This window comes from Caretta caretta, chromosome 17 (genome assembly GCF_965140235.1).
Source record: "Caretta caretta isolate rCarCar2 chromosome 17, rCarCar1.hap1, whole genome shotgun sequence".
NCBI lineage: Eukaryota > Metazoa > Chordata > Testudines > Cheloniidae > Caretta > Caretta caretta.
In genome coordinates, this window is record NC_134222.1 from 1,029,680 (window position 1) to 1,049,513 (window position 19,834).

Sequence of the window (19,834 nt, forward strand, 5' to 3'; positions counted from 1 at the left end):
CCTGTGAGCAGAACTGAGAGGTAGGAGCCACATTAACTTTTCAGCTGGCACTGAGGGCACGGGAGCCTGGATCATGGCCAAGAGGAAGAGAAACTGGGCTGGGAGTTGGGATCCTGGGCTTCCAGTCCTGTGTACGTGTAACTCTGGGAAACCACTTCGTCTCTCCGGGCCTCAGCCTCCCATCACTAGAATGGGGACACTGGTCCCTCCTCACGAGCTGGGAGGCCAGGCTGTGCGTGAAGCCCCAGGAAGCCATGATGGACCACAGAGCACTGTTAGCATCGGAGCAGCACAGCCGCGCTGGATGAGACGCACTTTGGGCTCTGGTTGCCAGTGGGTGAGGCCAGCCTGGCTCCAACCCGAGCTCCTGGGGCAAGAGGAAGCGAGTGCTCTGCGCTGCTCTGGCAGAGGGTGCAGTGGCTCACTCACATGTCAGGAAGGAGGGTAGCTGAGAACCAGGCAGCATTCCACGCCCTCCGCCAGCCCATGGCCTGGAGCCGCGGATTCTGCCCAGCACTCTGCCCCAATGGGATACTCTAGGGTGGTCTGCAGCACTTCCTGCCTGCAGCCAACTCCTCATGGCACTCAGCCCTTGGGCCCAGGGAGTGCAGGGGACTGGTGGGGGGGTGTCTTTCAGCTGCCCCAGCTAGTGACTGCAGAGATCAGGCACTTCTGAACACATTAGAGCCCCAAATTCCCTCCATATCAGCACCAGCAGGAACCCCCTGGGGAGGCCGTCCTGACAGTGCCTTGTGTTTGGAAATGGAGCCAGCCACGGGTACAGGCTGGAGCCCAGAGGCTCTGGGAGGGCTCCCTGCTAGGCAATACCCATCACAGTGCAGACTGAGGGGCTCTGACGGATCCTGCTTCCCCTGGCTCGCACTGCTCACGGAGTGAGGACAAGCCACTGACCACCAAGCCTGGGCAGAGGAGCCCCGGGAAGCGATGAGCAGTGAGCCAGCTGCAGGAGAAGCCCCTACCCAGGGGGGTATTAGCGGCACGACAGTCACTCCACCAGTCCCCCTGCGCCGGCAAGGGCACCAAGACATTCCTGCTCTTGTCCAGGTGCCCCTGCCACTCGGGCTCTGTCTGCTCCGTGGGGATACAGGCGGATTTTCCAAGGGTCCGAGAACAATGCCTGTTACTGGTCTCTGCTCCAGGGTTTCCTAGTTCCAAGGTTTGTTGGCAGCGTCTTCCTCAGGAGTAAACGTGCCCCGTGCCTGGTAGTGAGCTGGGGCCGCCGCCGTGGTGGAGCCGCCGGGGGTGGGTGCGTGCCTTCCGCAGCCAGCAGGCCCCCGCCCCATGGCAGGTGCATGTCAGTGCGTGTGCACCGGCCGCATTGTTCCTCAATGGAAAGCGTGAATGGGATGTGGCTATATTTAGAAAGTTCCTCACGCAGCCGCCACAAAGGAGCGGCTGCATCTTAAGGGGGCGGCCGCTGTGTGTGCTCGGAGGGGACAGGAGTGAGGCTATTTTGGGAAGACATGTCATAATTGGCTGCCCAGTTAAGCTGCTTCTGTAATGTCGAGCAAAACAATAGCAGCATCCAGAGGAAGAGCCTGTTATGGTTCAGGTGGGATGTTTCTGGCGGTTCAGGAAACCTGACCGCTCCCAGAGCACAGCAGTGGCACAAAGGACAGCCTGGACCAAGGGCTCGGCCAAGGGGCGGGGGAGGCTGGGAACCCAGGCAGCAGCCAGCGCTTCGGAAGAGAAAACGTGGCTGCCAGAGGGGCCCCGCTGCCATACACAGTTAGAATTACCTCCAGGCTCTTTTCTCTCCCACCCCATCACACCCCAGATGGGGCACCAGGGCTCTTCCCTGGAGGGAGTGTCCCCACTGCTCACCCCCATGCCCAACTACTGCTGAGGGACTCGGGGAAGGGAAAATGGAGACGCCTGTGTGACGATGTGACGCAGCAGGGAGGGGGGAGTGTTGACCTGGGAATGTGCCCTGGGGATGGGAGACCTGAGAGCCTGTCACCTGAGCCAGGAGGGGGAGGGGGAGGGAACACCTCTACCCAGCGGAGGCTGCAGCAGGGAACCTGCTGGGGGGGGTTTAGTTTCAGTTTGGGGCTGGGTGGAGGAACACAGGGAGCCCCAAAGCTGGGGTCTAAGCTCCCTGCTCCCCCAGAAGGACTTGACTGAGGGGTCCTGGGTGCACCCAAAAGCTCTGTTTTGGACTGTGTTCCTGTTGTCCAATAGCCCTTCTGTTTTACTGGCTGGCTGAGAGTCTCAGTGAATCCCAGGAAGAGGGGTGCAGGGCCTGGACTCCCCCACACTCCGTGACAGCCTGTCCTGGGTCCCAGGATGTGCAGAGGAATGCCCGGTCCCAGCACACTGGGAGAGGAGCAGCAAATCTCTGGCCAGTGGGATCAGTCTGAGAGGACCACAGGTGCCCAAGGGAGCTCCTGGCAGAGGGCTGAGGGGTAGATCTAGCCCCCCACCAGCCACCTCCCTGCACTGGACACTGCTCCACTCAGGCTCTTCTAGGCCCCAGGCCCAGCTGCTTCCACCTTCCCCAGAGCTGGAGTTAGAGTGTGACAAGAAATAAACTTCCTGCCATCCCCTGACCCTGTGGGAGTCCCACTTCCCCAACAAGAGAACTGCGGGGCCCAGGTAAGAGGGGTGCAAAGGACCTTTGGTGCATCTATGCCAGCGTGTGAGAAGAATATAAGAGCTCAAAAAGCTGAACTCAGCCGTGTGGCTCTAAGTTTAAACACAGCAGCACTTATGCTGGCTGGGAACAAAGCAGAGGAGTGGGCAGACATGCCAGCTGGGATGAATGCCAGGAGATGGGTGAAGGGAGCACTAGCCCAGGACTCTGCCCCTGCAGGGAAGGCGGGCCAAGGGGACGCCAGCCCAGGGCAGAGAGAACAGGGCTATGAAATGTACAGGTAGACAGAGCTGAAAGTCTATGCCCTCTGGCTCCTGCTCCAACCCCTACTGCATCAGGGCACAGGCCTTCAAAGGGAAGGAGTGTGCTTCAGGCCACGATCCTCTCCCTCCCGGGAAATGGAACAGGAGCCAGTCCCTTAGAGCACTGGTTCTCAAAGCCAGTCCGCTGCTTGATCAGGGAAAGACCTTGGTGGGCCGGACTGGTTTGTTTACCTGCCGCATCCGCAGGTTCCGCCGATCGCAGCTCCCACTGGCTGCAGTTCACTGCTCCAGGCCAATGGGGGCTGCGGGAAGCAGCGTGGGCCAAGGGACGTGCTGGCCGCAGCCCCCATTAGGTGTTTCACAAACTACTGCACTCCACTGCATTCGGTGGGCTCAGATACCAGCCCTTTTGTGTGAGACAAAGCTGACTGAAGGATCTGAAGCAGTGGCAAATGGCCAGTATGCAACTTGGCGCACATGCCTAAGGGTCCTACAAGGCTTGGGGCTGGCCTTCACTAGTGACCTAGGGTGGGGAGTCATGCAACCTGCCAGCAGCCATGATGGGAGATGGGGAGCACGGCAGAAAGAACACGGAGAGCAGACATGGGCAGGAAGTGCCAGAAGATTCAGCTGGGAAGAATGCAGCTAATCCAGCTGGGTGGGGAGAGCTAATCTGACCTGTCAGTCAGTCCCTCTGGGGAGGACGGAACCTGGGGCAGGAATGGCAGACCCAGCCTGAGAGGCAAGGGTGGACAGAACATTAGAGAAGGACTTAAAAGAGCAAGGGCAAAGGAGACGGGTGGGATTTGGGGCCGCATGCACAGAGCAGGGAGGGGAGAATCCCTCTCCACAGGGCTGCTGCACTCCCTTCTGGGCACCACAGAGCCTGACAAGCTGCAGGGGGCTCAGTGAAGAGCACCAAAACCAACCAGAGGACAGGAGGGATTGAGAGATGTGGAAAGGGAGAGAAAGAGGATAGCTCAGTGGCCAGGGCACTACCCTGCATGGTGGGCTCAACTCCCTGCCCTGCCACAGATTCTCTGTGACCCTGGGCAAGTCTCTCAGGATACTTCTACACTGCAATAACCCCTCCGTAGTCCCGAGTCTCAGAGCCAGGTCAGTTAACTGCGCCTTGCAGGGCTACAAATTGCAGTGTACGTGTTTGGGCTTGGGCTGGAACCTGGGCTCTGAGACTCCGCTGAAATGTCTATACCACTGCAATGGTAGAGCCCTGCAGCCCGAGTCAGCTGACCTGGGCCAGCTGTGGCCATGCTGCTGGCCTTTTACTGCAGTGTAGACATTCCCTAAGTCCCTCTGGGCCTCAGTTCCCCATCTGTAGCGTGGGGATAATGACCATGCCTGCCCCGCCTCTGGGAGGACACACACATTAAAGCCTGTGAGGTGCTCAGATGCTACTTCAGTGAAGGGGGCCACATCGACTGCAGCGAGGCAGACTGAAAGCTGCTGGCCCAGTGGGGAAGAAGGGGGCAGGTTGGGAGACAGCTCCACCCACCGCACAGAGGGGAGGCCAACTTTAGAACAGCCTGGAGACAGAACTAGGGGAAGTGGGATAAAATCAAGGAGAGTGTCAGCTGAGTCTCAGGAGAAAGCCGCGCCTGGCTGTGGAGTCTCTCCCAAGAGAAGGCTCAGAATCCCCACTGCTCCAGGCAGTGAACACTAGGTAGGATGAAATGCTGGTGAGCTCACTCCCGTCCTGCTCCCTAGCTCCTCCAAGTCCCTGCCTCAGGCTGTCGGTCAGCACCCACTGCAGCATGAAGGCTGGGGCCCTGCCCGTGTCCTGCTCCATTCTCTTCCCGGCCAACGCTGGGCTGAATTACTTTACTCAAGCCCCAACGAGCTCTCCTCCACTCCTTAAAATCAGGCTCCAAGTGCACCTAAGCTCCCAGCTGCACAGCCCCCGACACTGCCCACGCCCTCGTGCTGACCTCCATCCGGCTCCAAGCCCCGGCCCAGTGCAGCTCTGGAAGAAGGGCGGAGTGCACTGGAAAGAAACCCCATGACACCCTCCGGCAGCCCCCAGCTCTCCCTGTGCAATGGGGCGTGGAGATGTACACAGAGGCAGAGAACGGCTCTGCTGTCCCGGGCTAGCGGCCCGGTCGGGCTCTGCAAGCACTGCCATCCCTGAACACGTGCAGTTCCTGTTTGCTGTGTCTGAACACGGAGCTGGGAAGTGGGGAATTTACTGACACCTCCCACTTAACAACCCTGGGAGGCTGGAAGGCTTCAGGCCGCTGTAATTTACAGCCCCTCTCTCCAATCTTCGTCTCACTTGCTGCTTTCCTTGTAGCATTAATGTGACCCAGATCCCTGCAGCAGCAGTGGGATGGTTAATGCAGGGCAGCCCCTCCCTCCCCGCACAATTCCGACCTGCCCCTCAAGAGGGATTTGTAAAAAAGGGGAAACATCCAGAAAGGTTGGGGTGGGTTTGGAAGTGCAGTGCCGTGGTTCTGGGCCCCCAGCCAATAGCTGGAGGGTACACATGTGTGCGCTCTCCCAGTAGGGCCTTCAGCGGCCCTGTTTTACAACCACCTCGGCACAGACTGCAGAGTTCACGCATCTGGCCAGACAGATGTATCTGGCTTACGTTCAAGGCTGGAAAATGAAGAATTATGGAAGTGAAGGGCCCTGGGCATTAGAGAGTGCGGAGGTGAGGGGGAGGGGGAACCAGGGAGAATTTTCCTCTGCTGAGAAATCCTCATCTGGGCTGCGAGTGTGGAGGAGGAAGAGGGCCGGAGAAAGCAAAGTGGCCAATAGCCATGCATGTGGGGTTGCTCTTAAAGGGCCAGTGTGCTCACAACCAGGGCCCAGCTCCAACTCCAACCAGTTTAGTTCACAAGATACCACTGGGGAAAGCTCTAGGAACTCAATAGGGCTAGAGTAAAAGAATCTCTATCTGTCTGCCTGTGTTGCCATAGTGATGCTTTGGTTACAGCCATGGGCAGCAGCATCTCCCTGAGGGGGCTCTTTAATTGATTGCGGAGATCCCCCACAAGGCGGAAATGCAGAGCCCAGCTCTGGACCCCTGACACGCACATCGTGAGGCCTGGCTGTGCAGATCCCTGACCGGAGGATGACCTCGCACGGGGGGGCAGCACAGTGACAGCCTGGCCTAGCTTGTCCCTGGGTTTCTGACAGGTTTGCATTCACCTTGGCCTGGCCCCTTTCTTCTGAAGCCAACGGAGGCTTTTCCACTCACTCCCACTGGAGCAGGATTGGGCCCCATGTGACCTGGAAGGAAAGCTCAGGCTTCTGTGAGACTCCCCAGTAGCTCCCTGCCCCTGGACACAACAGGGAGAACAGCTGAATCCTACCCTCCCAGCGGGGATCCAAGTGCCCTACCTGAATCTTGTCCTGACGACGCTGCTGCTCAGCTACTTTCCTGGCCAGTGCTTGCTTCCTGGCTCTGAGTTCCCTGATGTCAAACTCTTCTCCACTGACTTCAGCCTCAGAATCATCTTCAAATGCCTCAATCCTCAAGTCATCCTCCTTCTTACAGGAAACCCAGACAAACCAGAAGAAGAGAATTCATTATAGGTGAGAGTCAGTGACACTGAAGGCCCCTCCCCAGCACACACAGCCCCCCGCCGCTCTCTGACACTCCTTGCGGAGGTTTCAGTCTATTTCTGGAAATATTAAACAAAAAACCAAGGGAAATGACCCTCCTCCCCATCTACCGTCAGTTAACACAACAGGGCTGAGTAACACCAGAAAGGCCAGGAAATCCAGAGCTGAGGCTTAGAGTAAGGAGGGTGTGGTGGTTAAAGCGCTGGTCTGCTTTCAGTTCCAGGCTCTGCCAGACTCCTGGTGTGACCCTGGACAAGTTATTTAACCTCTGTGAATGGGGAGAATGCAGCTGCCTTTCGCCCACCCTTCCTCTCCCTTGTCTATTTAGACTGTAATCTCTCTGGGGCAGAGACTGCTTCCTATCATATGTCTGTACCAATGGGCCCCAACTGCAGCTGAGATCTCTAGATGCTACCGTAACACAAGTAAAAACTTGTAATAAAGGCTGGAAACACAAACTGAGCCTTCTGCCACTCGAAAAGGAAACTTAAATTCCTGGATTCCAAGACCAGAGGGACCATTAGATTGTCTGGTCTGCTCTCCTGTGTAACTCATGCCAGTGAACTTCCCCCAGTGCTCCATGCATCAAGCCTGTTCTTTCTGCCTGCACTACAGCAGATCTTTACAAAAGGGAAGTCCAATCTGGATTTAAACACTCCAAGTGCAGAGAATCCACCCATCCCTTGGTGAGCTGTTACCCTCACTCTGAAACACTGGCACCTCATTTCCAGTCTGAATTTGTCTGGCTTCAGCTCCCAGCAGTTGGGTCTTGTTCAGCCTTTGTCTGCTAGACTGAGGAGCCCTCTCCGCTCACAGACCTTCCTCCAGGTAGGTATTTACAGACCGCGATCAAGTCACTCTTCCTCTTCTCTTGGCTAGCACTGGCTAAGCTTCTCTCCCATCACCGTAAGGCACGTTTTCCAGACCTCGAATCGTTGCAGCTCCTTTCTGAGCCCTTCCAGCTGGCCCATGTCCTTTCTGAAGTGTGGACCCCAGCACTACCCCCGTAATGGTCTCCCATGGGCCGTATGCAGTGGGATCACCTCCCTACGCCTGCTCCATATTCCTGGGCGGATCCAGCCAAGGATTGCATTTGCCCTCTTAGTCAGCCCATCGCTTCAGCTGGTTTCCACTATGACCCCATGTCCCTATCAGAGTCCCCACTTTCCAGAACACAGCCCCCCCGTAAGTGAGAGCTGCATTCCTGTCTCCTAGCTGGAGGACCCAGCCTTTGTCTGCATTAAAATGCAGGTTGGCCAAAGGCGCCCAGCTTCCCCGGTGATCCACATTGCTCTCAAGAACTGCCCTATCCCACCATTATCCACCACTGCACCAGTCTGGGCCTCAGCTCCAAACTTTACCCCCAGGGATTTAATATTTTCTTCCACACCACTGACAAGAGACTGAATAGTGTTGGGTCGAGAATGGATCCCCGTGGGACCCTTCTAGAAACGCTCTGTATTGGACTTGGCCTCTGGCCTCATCGTGGTTCCAAGGCAAGGCGTACAGCATCCTCTGGGTTTTGCACGAGCACATTCCTAGTTAACAAGCTGACTCATTTAAATTTCTGACTAGCTCCTGTATGGTGGTTGATACCCTGGGTGACTGCAGCAGGCTGTTCATGTGTGCTGGTCCGGGCCAGTAAGGATGTGAAGTTGCCTGAGGGAATTGAGTGGGAAGGGCTCATATTGGGGGCTTCTTGTCCTGTTTCAAGAAATTCCCTTGGAAGGGCCTCAGGACTAGTCAGTGTGTTGGAGCTGAGGAGGAAATGGCAGTTCCTCTGCCACACTGAGCTGCATGGCTATAAACTCGATCCTGAGCCTGAACCCTGACACTCCCCTCACCTTCCCCTGCTACACAGGGCACTTGAAGGTTTAAACTAGAGTAAATGGTGGATTCTTTGTAACTTGAAGTCTTCAAACAGTGATGGGAGGACATCAATAACTCAGCCAGAGGTCAGGGGTGTGACGAAGTGGGACTGTTCTTAATGTTTCCTCTGAATAGTGTGGGGGTGCCTCAGTTTCCCCTAGGCAGTTCTTAAGTATCTAGGGGGTGGAGTAAGGGTGTATGATCATTGCAGAGCCCTAGAGGGCATGTGTGTGCAGGAGTCTGGACACAGAGAATGGCCAACACCCTGTTTCCTGGCAACTGATGGCCTGGGCCCTTCCCCCCCTGCAAGGTGAGAGCTGAAGGGTTGGAGAACAAAGAAATCAGGTGACCACCTGGCCCGGGAAAAGAACAAAGCCCAGAGGAGGAGGGGCTGGAGGGAGTTTCAGTTTGGGGCTGGCTGGGGACATGGAGTGAAGTGCAGACGTGGTTGTCTGGCTCACTGCCCCCCAAAATGGACCCAGCTGAGGGGTCCCGTTCTCTGCACCTGCAAGCTCTGTTTTAGACCATGTTCCTGTCGTCTAATAAACCTTCTGTTTTACTGGCTGGCTGAGAGTCACGTCTGACTGCGAAGTTGGGGTGCAGGACCCTCTGGCTTCCCCAGGAGCCCCGCCTGAGTGGACTCGCTGGGGGGATGCGCACGGAGGGGCAGAGGATGCTGAATGCTCCGAGGTCAGACCCAGGAAGGTGGAAGCGGTGTGAGCTGTGTGTCCTGAAGACAGGCTGCTCACAGAAAGGCGACTGCCCCAGAGTCCTGACTGGCTTCATGGGGAGCAGTTCCAGAGCATCGCCCAGCGACTCCGTGACAAGGGGTCTGTTGCAAGAGAGGGTGGATGAGGCACTGCTGTGATGTACAGGAGGTCAGACACGATGATCATGATGGTCCTGTCTGGCCTTAAAGTCTATGAGTTTTTGGGTTCCAGTTCCTGTGGAAGCCCCTGTGCTGGAAGTTAGCCCCTGCTCTTTATGCCATATGGCATGTGTTTGGAGGTCAGTTTGGTTTGCTCAGATGGTCTTCATGGGACTATGCCCTTTGGGTCCTGGGCCTCCTCAGACTTTCCCATTGATCAGGACAAGCCTCAGCCACACACAGAGCACCAACTGCCAGGCCAGGGGATGAGGCTTTCAAGTCTCAACAAACCCCTGGATCTGGCAAGAGAGGCGAAGGCTGACAGCCTGGGACAGAGTGTACTAAATCTCTGGGCACCCCCAGCCTCAGCGCAGCTCGGAGCGGCTTTCAGGGAGCACAGGGGCTGCTCACATATGCACTGGGCACCTCATGCTTCCTGGTTTCACACTCAGTAATTTTACTGAGACCAGGCTGGGCCACACATTCAGCAGCTCTTCCCTCCGAGTGACCCTGTAGCCATGGGAAGGAGGAAGACGGCGCCCTCAGACTCACTTCCCTCTCAGGAGAGCACAGACCACAGCGAGAGGTAGAGAGATGGTGGCCCCAGTGAGGGGCATAGTTCAGATGTGCAGCCTGCAGTGTTGTTTCCAGGTTTGGAGTAAGCTCGCCCAGGGTCAGGGGATGGTCACGTTGGCCTGCTGGAGGCTCAGCTCAGACCCAAATGCAGAAGCTCATGGGTTACGTAAGGAGTTCACAGAAAGGTTCCCACAGCTAAGCTAGGGGCCTCCCTGGTTAGCCCAGAGGGGCAGGGAATGACAGCCTAGAGGCCTCCCTGGTTAGCCCAGAGGGGTGCCATTCTCTGCCTCTTAGCCCAGTTATGGAAGAAGGTTAGAGCTGCTGCTAGGAAATCCCTGCTGAGAGCAGTGAGGGTGCCCGAGTGGCAGACACTGAACTGTGCCACAAAACTCCAGATGGGTCATTTTCTCTCTCTGGTCTGTCTCTATCTCAGAGCAGAAGTATTCAAGTCTCTGTGTATCACAGTGGCTTATGACCACTGTTACTGGGATCTCTGCCTGTCCTTCCCAACAGCCTGGTCGGTGTCCCTGCAGGTCAGGGTCTCAGCTCCCACACACATCCAGTGCTGCCATGCTGAGATCGCAGGGGGGCTGAAGGGAGCTAGGGCACTCTCTTGTTGGGTGCCTGAGCTCCACCCAGCCCTCCTCTGGGGACAACTGAACTGGCTAAGTGGACTCTTCGAATGCAGGCCACCCACAGCGATGGATTTTCCCTACTCTAACCTGCTCTGTGTCTTTCTAGCCCCCGATGGAGGAGGATGGGCAGAGCCAGGGCCACCCAGCCCACAGCTCCAAATGCCTTTCCCTTTCTCCACTGTTCCCTGGCATTTCAAACTGCAAGATTAAACACAAGGAAAGTGTCAACCTGCAGCGTGGCTGGCAGGGCCGTTGAACACACACACTGAGCCTGGAGTGAAGCAAGGGCTACAGGAACAAGCAAGGGCAGAAAAACAAGAGGAGAATTCCTTAATCACATCAGGATGTGAGAGGCAGGGGAGGGAGGGGGCGCCAATGTCAGCTCTTCCTGTGTGTGTGCTGGAGGCTGGAGTTCAGGCCTCTGCCGCATTGAGCTCCACGGCTGTAAACTTGATCCTGAGCCTGAACCCTGACATCCCCCTCGCCGGGCTCCCGCGCTGCACGTTATTAGAACTCTTCCCCCTTTAAGTATTAAACAGCAGCATCTGGAACTCATAGCAGTGAGCAAGACAGAGGCACATGGGTGGGACTGGCAGGAAGGGGCACAAGCAAAGTAGACTCGAGAGACCAGGACTGCTCACCATTCCGCTCCCCCCGCCACAGTGCAGAATGCACACACAGCTACCCTGGCTATAAATAGTGGGAGCTGCAGGGCCGGCAGGGGCTGGGCCCCACAGCGGTGACCCTTCCTTTGCTGAGGCGCGCTCTTCCCGCACGGTACCTGATCTTCCAGTTGTTTTCCCTCTTGGCTTCCCATTTCCTTTCCCATGGCGTCTGGGACGGGTGCCACTGACACATATTTTCCACCCTTGAATGCCAGCAAAGGCTCTTCTTGTCCACAAAGGGCTTCCAGGAAATACTTCAGAACTGTGACCCTCTTGCAGTCAGCTGCAATAACCTACGGGGTAAGGATCAGGGGGTCGGGGAGAGAAAGAAAAACAGAGTCAGTGCCCAGGGAAGGCAGAGAGCAGTGGCAGTCAGCCACTGACCAAAGGGAAACCTCAGAGCCTGGGGCCCAGCTGCTGCGAGCGGTGCTGATGCATACAGCAGGGCCCAGCGAGCACCTGGGAGAGGACGGTTACTCATCCCCCTTTGGCTCAGGAAATGGCCGATGCCCAGCTCCAGTGTCTGGCCCTTGAGCTTGTGGCCAAGGGACAGGAGAACAGGGGCAGGCTAATGCAAGCACAGGCACCGACATCTCTCACAGAATGGCTTGTGCACTGCAGACAGGCTTCACCTCTCCAGCCTCTCCCCTGGAGCCCGCTCCTGGTTCGGAGCTGAAGGAAAGGCCCCCCACCCCCAGGCAGAATTCCCATCCAAGAGCTGGAAACCTGCTCAAGTGGGAGATGGATGAGGAGGACTCTCCTGGCTGTTTCATTTCAGCTAGAACAGGAACCCCTGACAGCCCCCACAATGGAAACAGGAGGGCTCAAGCGGACAGCTGTCAGGGGAACGATACAGGTGCTGAGAGCCAGCAGGTGGGGGCATTTTACAAAAGCCACGCACCTCTTGGACTCGGCTGCTGCCTCAGCCCATGAGCTCATCTCACTAAATAACCAGGGAGCCTGTCAGGGCTGAACTATCCAGGATGCAATTCAATAGCTTGGGTAATTATCAAATGTATGAGACTCTCAGATGGAGTTTCCAGAGCACTGGAGCCTGGAACGCTCCCCTCTGGTGCCACACAGCCCCCAGCCCTGCACCAGACCCTCTGCCTGGGCCCCAAGCCCCAGCCCTTGGGCAGATCAGAATCCCTTCCCCTGCTATAGCAGAGCACTCGCCTGTACTCTGCCTGCCTGCCGCTTTCCCTTTCGAACACCAGCTGGGAGAGCCGAACCCTTGGCGATGGTTTGTCCTGTCCACTGCAAACCTATGATGGTCAAGCTCACAGCAACGAGTTAACCCTGCCCTGTTCTTCTCTTTGTACCTTGCTCACATGGACTTCGCACCATGGTTCTGGCTCCACTTTACTCTGTTTACACTGGAAGCAGTGCCCAGATTCTGCTCCCCAAGTCAGAAGGACCCAGCTTGCTCCCACTCGTGGACCCCAGAACCAGGTAGTTCATTTATGGGGTCTAGCTGATTTCACTCCAGTGCAACCACAGTGAACCTGAGTGCCCAGCACCCATCGGGAGGGCACAAGGCTCAGATATCAGGAAGAATGGGGGGCACCCCACACATCGGATGATCAACTGGGAGGCTCAACACACATGGGGAAGTGATGGGGCAGCAGCGCCCGTCAGGATCCCATGTTGCTATGGGATACACTGTGTATACCAACCACAGGCAGCGGGCAGAGCAGAAATACAGAAGCAGGGCTGAGGTAGCATGACGGGCAGGCAACAGTGAGCAATGGGCTGGCAGGCGGCACGCAGAGAACCCCCCCACGGCACCAGGCTACAGCACAGAGGAAACTTCTGCACTTCCACAATGCTGCCAGTTTCCTCTCTGTGGGCTAATTTTAACCACCTTGTTGTTACAGTGTGTGTCAGCCACCTGACCTCGCTGTGACCCCCAACCTTGTGCCCCAGCTACTGCATGAACTAGGGAGCCTTATGTAACAAGAGCAGGGCTTTCCTCTGTGTCTGGAGCAGCAGAGAATTAAAGAGCCCATCAGTCAGACTCCCTCTCTTCCGAGTCAATCACACAGGCATTGCTAACTGCCTCAAGACAGCAGGAGTAAGAAACATGCCTCTGACTCCCCTGGGCAGAGGCCTCTGCGGGTGGTGGTGGTGGGTTGCCAGAAGGGAAAATGGAAAGAATAAAGCCCCAGATCCTCAGAGATATTTAGGCACCTAATTCACACTGATTTCAGTGGGAGTTAGGTGCCTAAAGACTTGGAGGATCTGAGCCTAAATGCCTTCAGTTGAGTGAAAGAATGATTCGTGGTAGAAGGGGACCCAATAACGAAGAAGAGAGTGGCACAAGGGGGAATGGCGTCAAACTAAAAGAAGGGAAATGTAGTCTGAACATCAGGAAAACTATCAGGAATGTTGAAACTATAGTAAAGAACAGAATTACCAGACACACAGATGAACACCATTTGTTGGGGAAGAGTCAACATGGTTTTTGTAAAGGAAAATCATCCCTCATCAATCTATTAGAATTCAACAAACATGAGCACAAGGGGCATCCAGTGGATATAGTGTACTTAGATGTTCAGAAAGCCTTTGACAAGGTCGCTAACCAAAGGCTCTTAAGCAAAGTGAGCAGTCATGGGATAAGAAGGCAGGTCCTCTCATGGATCAGTAACTGGTTAAAAGATAGGAAACAAAGTGTAGGAATAAATGGTTGGTTTTCAGAATGGAGAGTGATAAATAGTGGTGTCCCCCAGGGGTCTGTACTGGGACCAGTCCTAGTCAACATAGTAATAAATGATCTGGAAAAAGGGGTAAAAAGTGGCAAAATTTGCAGACAATACAAAATTACTCAAGCTAGTTAAGTCCAAAGCTGATTTTGAAGTTACAAAGGGATCTCACAAAACTGATTGACTGGGCAATAAAATGACAGATGAAGTTCAATGTTCATAAATGCAAAATATTGCACACTGGAAAACATAATCCTAAACTATACATATACAATGTTGGGGTCTAAATTAATTGTTACCACTCAAGAAAGATCTTGGAGTCATTGTGGAGAGTTCTCTGAAAACAGAGAGTTCTCTGCGCTCAATGTGCAGCGGCCATCAAAAAAGCGAAAAGAATGTTGGGAACCATTAAGAAAGGGATAGACAATAGGACAGAAAATATCCTAGTGCCTCTCTATAAACCATAGTACACCCACATCTTGAATACTGCTTGCAGATCTCGTTGTCCCATCTCAAAAAAGATGTATTGGAGTTGGAAAAGGTTCAGAGAAGGGCAACAAACATGATGAGGGGTATGGAACGGCTGCCATATGAGGAGAGAATAATAAGACTGGGACTTTTCAGCTTGGAAAAGAGACGACTAAGGGGGGATACGATGGAGGTCTATAAAATCTTGACTGGTGTGGAGACAGTGAATCAGTAAGTGTTATTTACTCCTCCACATAACACAAGAACTAGGGGTCACCCAATGAAATGAAGAGGCAGCAGGTTTAAAACAAACAAAAGGAAGCATTTATTCACACAATGCACAGTCAACCTGTGGAACTCATTGCCAGAGGATATGGTGAAGGTCAAAACCATAACAGCCTTCAAAAAAGAATTAGGTAAGTTCCTGGAGGATAGGTCCATCCGTGGCTATTAGCCAGGATGGGCAGGAATGCAACCCTTTGCTCTGAGTGTCCCTAGCCTCTGTTTGCAAGAAGCTGGGAGTGGACGACAGGGGATGGATCACTCGGATGATTGCCTGTTCTGCTCACTCCCTCTGCAATTGGCATGGAAGACAGGATACTGGGCTAGATGGACCATTGCTCTGATCCAATATGGCCAATTCTATGTTCTAGGCTGGGTTTCATCTCCCAAGGGAAGAGTGAGCACTTCACTGCTTGGAACACCCCTAAACCTAGACTGGACACCACCCTGGAATATGTCCTGGAGGCAACACCCCTGCCCCCACCGGCCACCCCTGATGAATGATTCTTGGAGGAGCAAAGCTGGGAGGAACAAAGAATGATACAGCTAGGCTGAATATCAAGGGAACTTCCTACCTATGAGAGCTACCAGGCTGCGGAGATGTTGGGGAAATGGGAAAGCCCCTTGCTTGGGTCACTGCAAACTAGATTCGCTAAGTCCCTGGTGCCCAGGCTCTAGGCCCAGTCCTGCCTTGGCTCAGAGCAGATGGCTTCAGTGACAGGACTTTTCCAGCTCTAATATCAGCAGTTCTATGGGGCCCAGGTTGCTGTGTAAATGAAACCATGCATGCCCAGTTCCAGCAACTCAACACAGTTGTGCGAATACTTTGGTGTGCTGATGCCTGGGCTTGCACAGGTGTGCGGGAGTGATGTGGCTGGGTGAGTGGGTGCTGCTGGAGCACAAAGCATTGGGGCTCCCAGTGTCACCCACTGAGGAAGGACTCAAAGGCCTGCAAAGAGCTTGCTGGGGACTGGTGAGTGGAGCCACCTTTCCGGTCACGAGCAGCACGAGGTGGCGTCTCTAGTCTGTCACTCAAGGTCTAGAACACAAGCAGATGATGGCAGGAATATAGCTCGATGCAGGAGCTGGGATTGGCGTGAGGGGCCAAGCCTGGCTAAGTAGCTGGGTGTCGGGTCCGCACCCATTCCTGAGTGGATTTTTAGGAGGTACCTCCAAAATTAATGGCAATTGTGCCTGCATCTTCTGCCTTGTTTAGGATCCCAGAGGCTTTATTCAGCAGCTACACCAACAGGACTCAGTGCCGCCCCAGCTCCTGCCATGTGGCCACTGGGACTCATTCCTAGCCCACCTTGAGATATGCTTTCCCCCTAGCCAGCCCTCATACACCTGAGGGAGAAGAGGCTGGGAGTAAACAGGAGGGGTCAGGATTAAACTGCAAAATCCTCCACAAAACCGGGGAGCTTCAACCTGGAGAGTGACCAGTGATGTTGCAGAAAAGCCCTCTCCCACCCCAAGAGGGCGGGGGGGAGGGGAGGGAATTAGGCATGTCCTCTTATCCCCTCCCTGAAAAAAAATCCAACTAGGGCACACATGAGTTCCTGCTGGCTAACACAGGCCGAGGGTGCTTAAAGTCAGTTCCCCTGCTCAGGGAGAAGCGCACAGCTAACGGTCCATGACATAATCCCCCAGTAACTCGCCTCATGAACACAGGTTTCCAGGCTGCATCAATAAAAGAGAAAGAAGCAAATAACCTCAGCACCCCCATCACATGAACACCCAGGAATAACAGCCTTGCTAACTGCCAGCAGCCCAAGGCTGGGCTTTCCTGGAGCTCAGCTGGCCCAGCTCTCCCCAGTTCAGGATGGCACCAGGGATAGTGGCCTCTCTGACATGGTCTGAGTAGCCTGACTCTGACTCGCACCAGGGTATCTGGTATTGCACAGCAGCAGCCTGCGTGACACACAGCTACACAGGGCGCTGGAAACTTCCTGTTTAAGGATGGAAACGGAAGCACCCGTATCAGCCCCAGGATGCCAAGAAGGTTCCAGGCCACTGGGCTGCAGACCCAGCAAGCCCATCTGACCCAAAGGTGCAGCCCGGGGCCATCAGTTACTCTTCACGCAGGCTCAGCTGGGAAGAAGCAGAGATGCTGCAGCCTGGGGGAGGTGGGGGGGGAGGGTGTGTATATCTCTGAAGCTGCAGAAAGAACTGAAAGTTCAAATGCAAAACTAGAGAGTGTGGATTTGCTGTGAGGTGCAGCAGCAGACGGGCCCAAGGAGAGGAGTTCAGCAGCAGAATGTGCCCTTCCCCCACAGGCTGCGCAGTGAGACAGCAGGAACCGAAAACCCTGGCTTCAAGTATTCACTGAACGCTACCATCAGCTTGACACGCACACAGCCACTTGAAAAGGAAAACTGAAACCAAGCTTTGGTGAAGTGGTCTGGTGCCCTGCTGTGACCTGGGCTCAGTTCCCTAGAGACATGAGTGATGCGGGGCGGGGGGGGGACGACGACGACGACAGTGCTGCATGGGTCATCGGCCTTACGATTTCATTGGGGATGGGGGGTGGGTTGAACCTATGCTAACTCAAACATGCCAGATACCCAGTAAGACACTCACCCTCCCAAACACGCTGCCTGCCTGCTAACACACAGTGAGGAGGGCTAACTGCCTGCTAATTCGCAGGTCCTATGTTAACACGCTGATCATTCACAAAGACACAGCAGGACATACGTTAACATGCTTACTGCCTGACACAGCAGGATGTATGTTCACTGAACCAGCTGGTGCATTTTCAAAGCGCCTTTGCAGGTTTAACGCTATCAGCCCAGCTCTGCTATTTTTGCCTTCCAGTGACCATTTACAGAAGACCACAGGACAGGGCACCAGAGCTCCCCAGGCGTTGTCACGGAGTCCCTGGGCGATGCTCTGGAACTGCTCCCCATGAAGTCAGTCAGGACTCTGGGGTAGTCGCCTTTCTGTGAGCAGCCTGTCTTCAGGACACACAGCTCACACAGCTTCCACCTTCCTGGGTCTGACCTCAGAGCATTCAGCATCCTCTGCCCCTCCATGCGCTTTCCCCCAGCGAGTCCGCTCAGGCGGGGCTCCTGGGGAAGCCAGAGGGTCCTGCACCCCAACTTCACAGTCAGACGTGACTCTCAGCCAGCCAGTAAAACAGAAGGTTTATTAGACTACAGGAACATGGTCTAAAACAGAGCTTGCAGGTGCAGAGAACGGGACCCCTCAGCTGGGTCCATTCTGGGGGGCAGTGAGCCAGACAACCACGTCTGCACTTCACTCCATGTCCCAGCCAGCCCCAAACTGAAAACCCCCTCCAGCCCCTCCTCCTCTGGGCTTTGTTCCTTTCCCGGGCCAGGTGGTCACCTGATTCCTTTGTTCTCCAACCCTTTAGCTCTCACCTTGCAGGGGGGGAAGGGCCCAGGCCATCAGTTGCCAGGAAACAGGGTGTCGGCCATTCTCTGTGTCCAGACCCCTGCACACACCTGCCCTCTAGGGCTCTGCAATGATCATACACCCTTACTCCACCCCCTAGATACTTAAGAACTGCCTAGGGGAAACTGAGGCACCCCCACAATATTCAGAGGAAACATTAAGAACAGGCCCACTTCGTCACAGGCGTAATCCCTGCTCCAACTCCACCTCCCTCAGTGGCCTTTGCCTCCTTTCCCCATGCCGGACACGGGATGGGGGGAGGGAAAGGCACTCACAGGTGCTGATCTCACCGTGTTACCGCAGGACAGGATTCTGCGCTGAAGCACTGCTCAAAGCCACGGGCAGAGGAAGGCCAAGAGCCACAGTGAAGGACAGGCAGCCCCGTGCCGACGGCGACTAAAGGCAGGGACGGGACTCGCTCCCATGAGCTGCGTGTGCAGTGCCGTACCTGGCGCTCGCAGGTGACATCATCAGACCCTAACCAGATTCTTGCTCTGGATCAGCGGTGGGGCTGGTCGTGGGACAGCTTCTTCAGCCAGTGCTGGACTGGGCTGCCCTGAGTGCTCTTGACCGGGCTGCAGTACATACTGCTTTTCCTCAGCGAAGCTAATTGCTGTCACACCCACTGATGCCTTCAATCAACTTTTACAACTTGGTAATTTTACAGAGCAAATAACCGGGAGGCAGAAATGCAAAGTCTCCTCCAGCTGCCTTGCAAGCCTCAACTAGTAATGGGGAGTCCATCATCTCTAGAGAGCTGAGTCTGAGGGCGGGATAGTGACCTTTCTCCCCATTGTTAGCTACCAGGTAAGCTGAAATCTCAAGAGTAAGTCGCTGCCTTGTGTCACATGCAGAGGGATCATGGAAGTTTCTGTCAGTGAAACACCAGAATCCAAAGGCAAGCAGGAGACAGGGCGTCTCTGGAGAAAGACTTACAAAGGGAAAGGACCACTGCTCTCAGATTCACATTCCTGCATGTGAGGGGGAGACACCAAGGGGAAATGGATACAAGAAGCGTGAGTCATAGCATGGAGAGAGATACCTGCCCAGGCCTGGAGTCAGAGCAAAGCTGGAGCAGGATCAGGCCCAGCCACACTAGGGCTGACTGTTTTGGCAACATGGGTTTTAAGCATGGCTTGGTCAGCCAGAGTGAATTGGGCCAAACTATGTTCAAACCAACTTAGCCTGAGTGAGGTTTAAAGCAAGTCAGACTCCTCTGGCAAATGTGGCATTAATCCCTGTCTAGATGGGGCCACATGGCGTGTATGAAGCATACTTCCCATTCACACTGTACAGAGACCCAATCATGAGGTAGGGATCCTGCTGAACTCTTGGCTATGGCCATGTTTAAACACCACAAAATGATGCCCCCTCATATCCCTAGGTGCCTGTGTCACAGAGTCCCCGGCGCTCCCTACGAAGCCAGGCAGGACTCTGGGGAAGTCTCCTTTCTGTGAGCAGCCTGTCTTCACGACACACAGCTCACACTGCTTCCACCTTCCTGGGTCTGGCCTCGGAGCACTCAGCATCCTCTGCCCCTCCATGCGCTTCCCACAGCGAGTCTGCTCAGGTGGGGTCCTGGGGAAGCCAGAGGGTCCTGCACCCCAACTCCGCAATCAGACGGGACTCTCAGCCAGCCAGTAAAACAGAGGTTTATTAGATGACAGGAACATGGTCTAAAACAGAGCTTGTAGGTGCAGAGAACAGGATCCCTCAGCTGGGTCCATTTTGGGGCGCAGTGAGCCAGACAACCACGTCTGTACTTCACTCCAGGTCCCCAGCCAGACCCAAACTGAAACTCCCTCCAGCCCCTCCTCCTCTGGGCTTTGTCCCTTTCCCGGGACAGGAGGTCACCTGATTCCTCTGTTCTCCAACCCGTTAGCTCTCACCTGG

At 55.0% G+C, this 19,834-nt stretch overlaps 1 protein-coding gene across 3 annotated transcripts in view; it reads right to left on the reverse strand.

Moving 5' to 3' along the window:
- Positions 1-19,834, reverse strand: part of SMG6 (SMG6 nonsense mediated mRNA decay factor) — a 167,180-nt gene that overhangs the window by 12,834 nt on the left and 134,512 nt on the right. For 2 of the 3 annotated variants that reach the window (XM_048824299.2, XM_048824297.2), the window contains exons 14-15: positions 11,192-11,368; positions 6,238-6,387 (exon numbers count right to left, since the gene is read on the reverse strand). In XM_048824299.2, coding sequence (XP_048680256.1) covers positions 6,238-6,387; positions 11,192-11,368 — 327 coding nt within the window. The remainder of the gene's footprint in view (positions 1-6,237; positions 6,388-11,191; positions 11,369-19,834) is intronic. The other variant, XM_048824298.2, reaches the window with a different exon arrangement.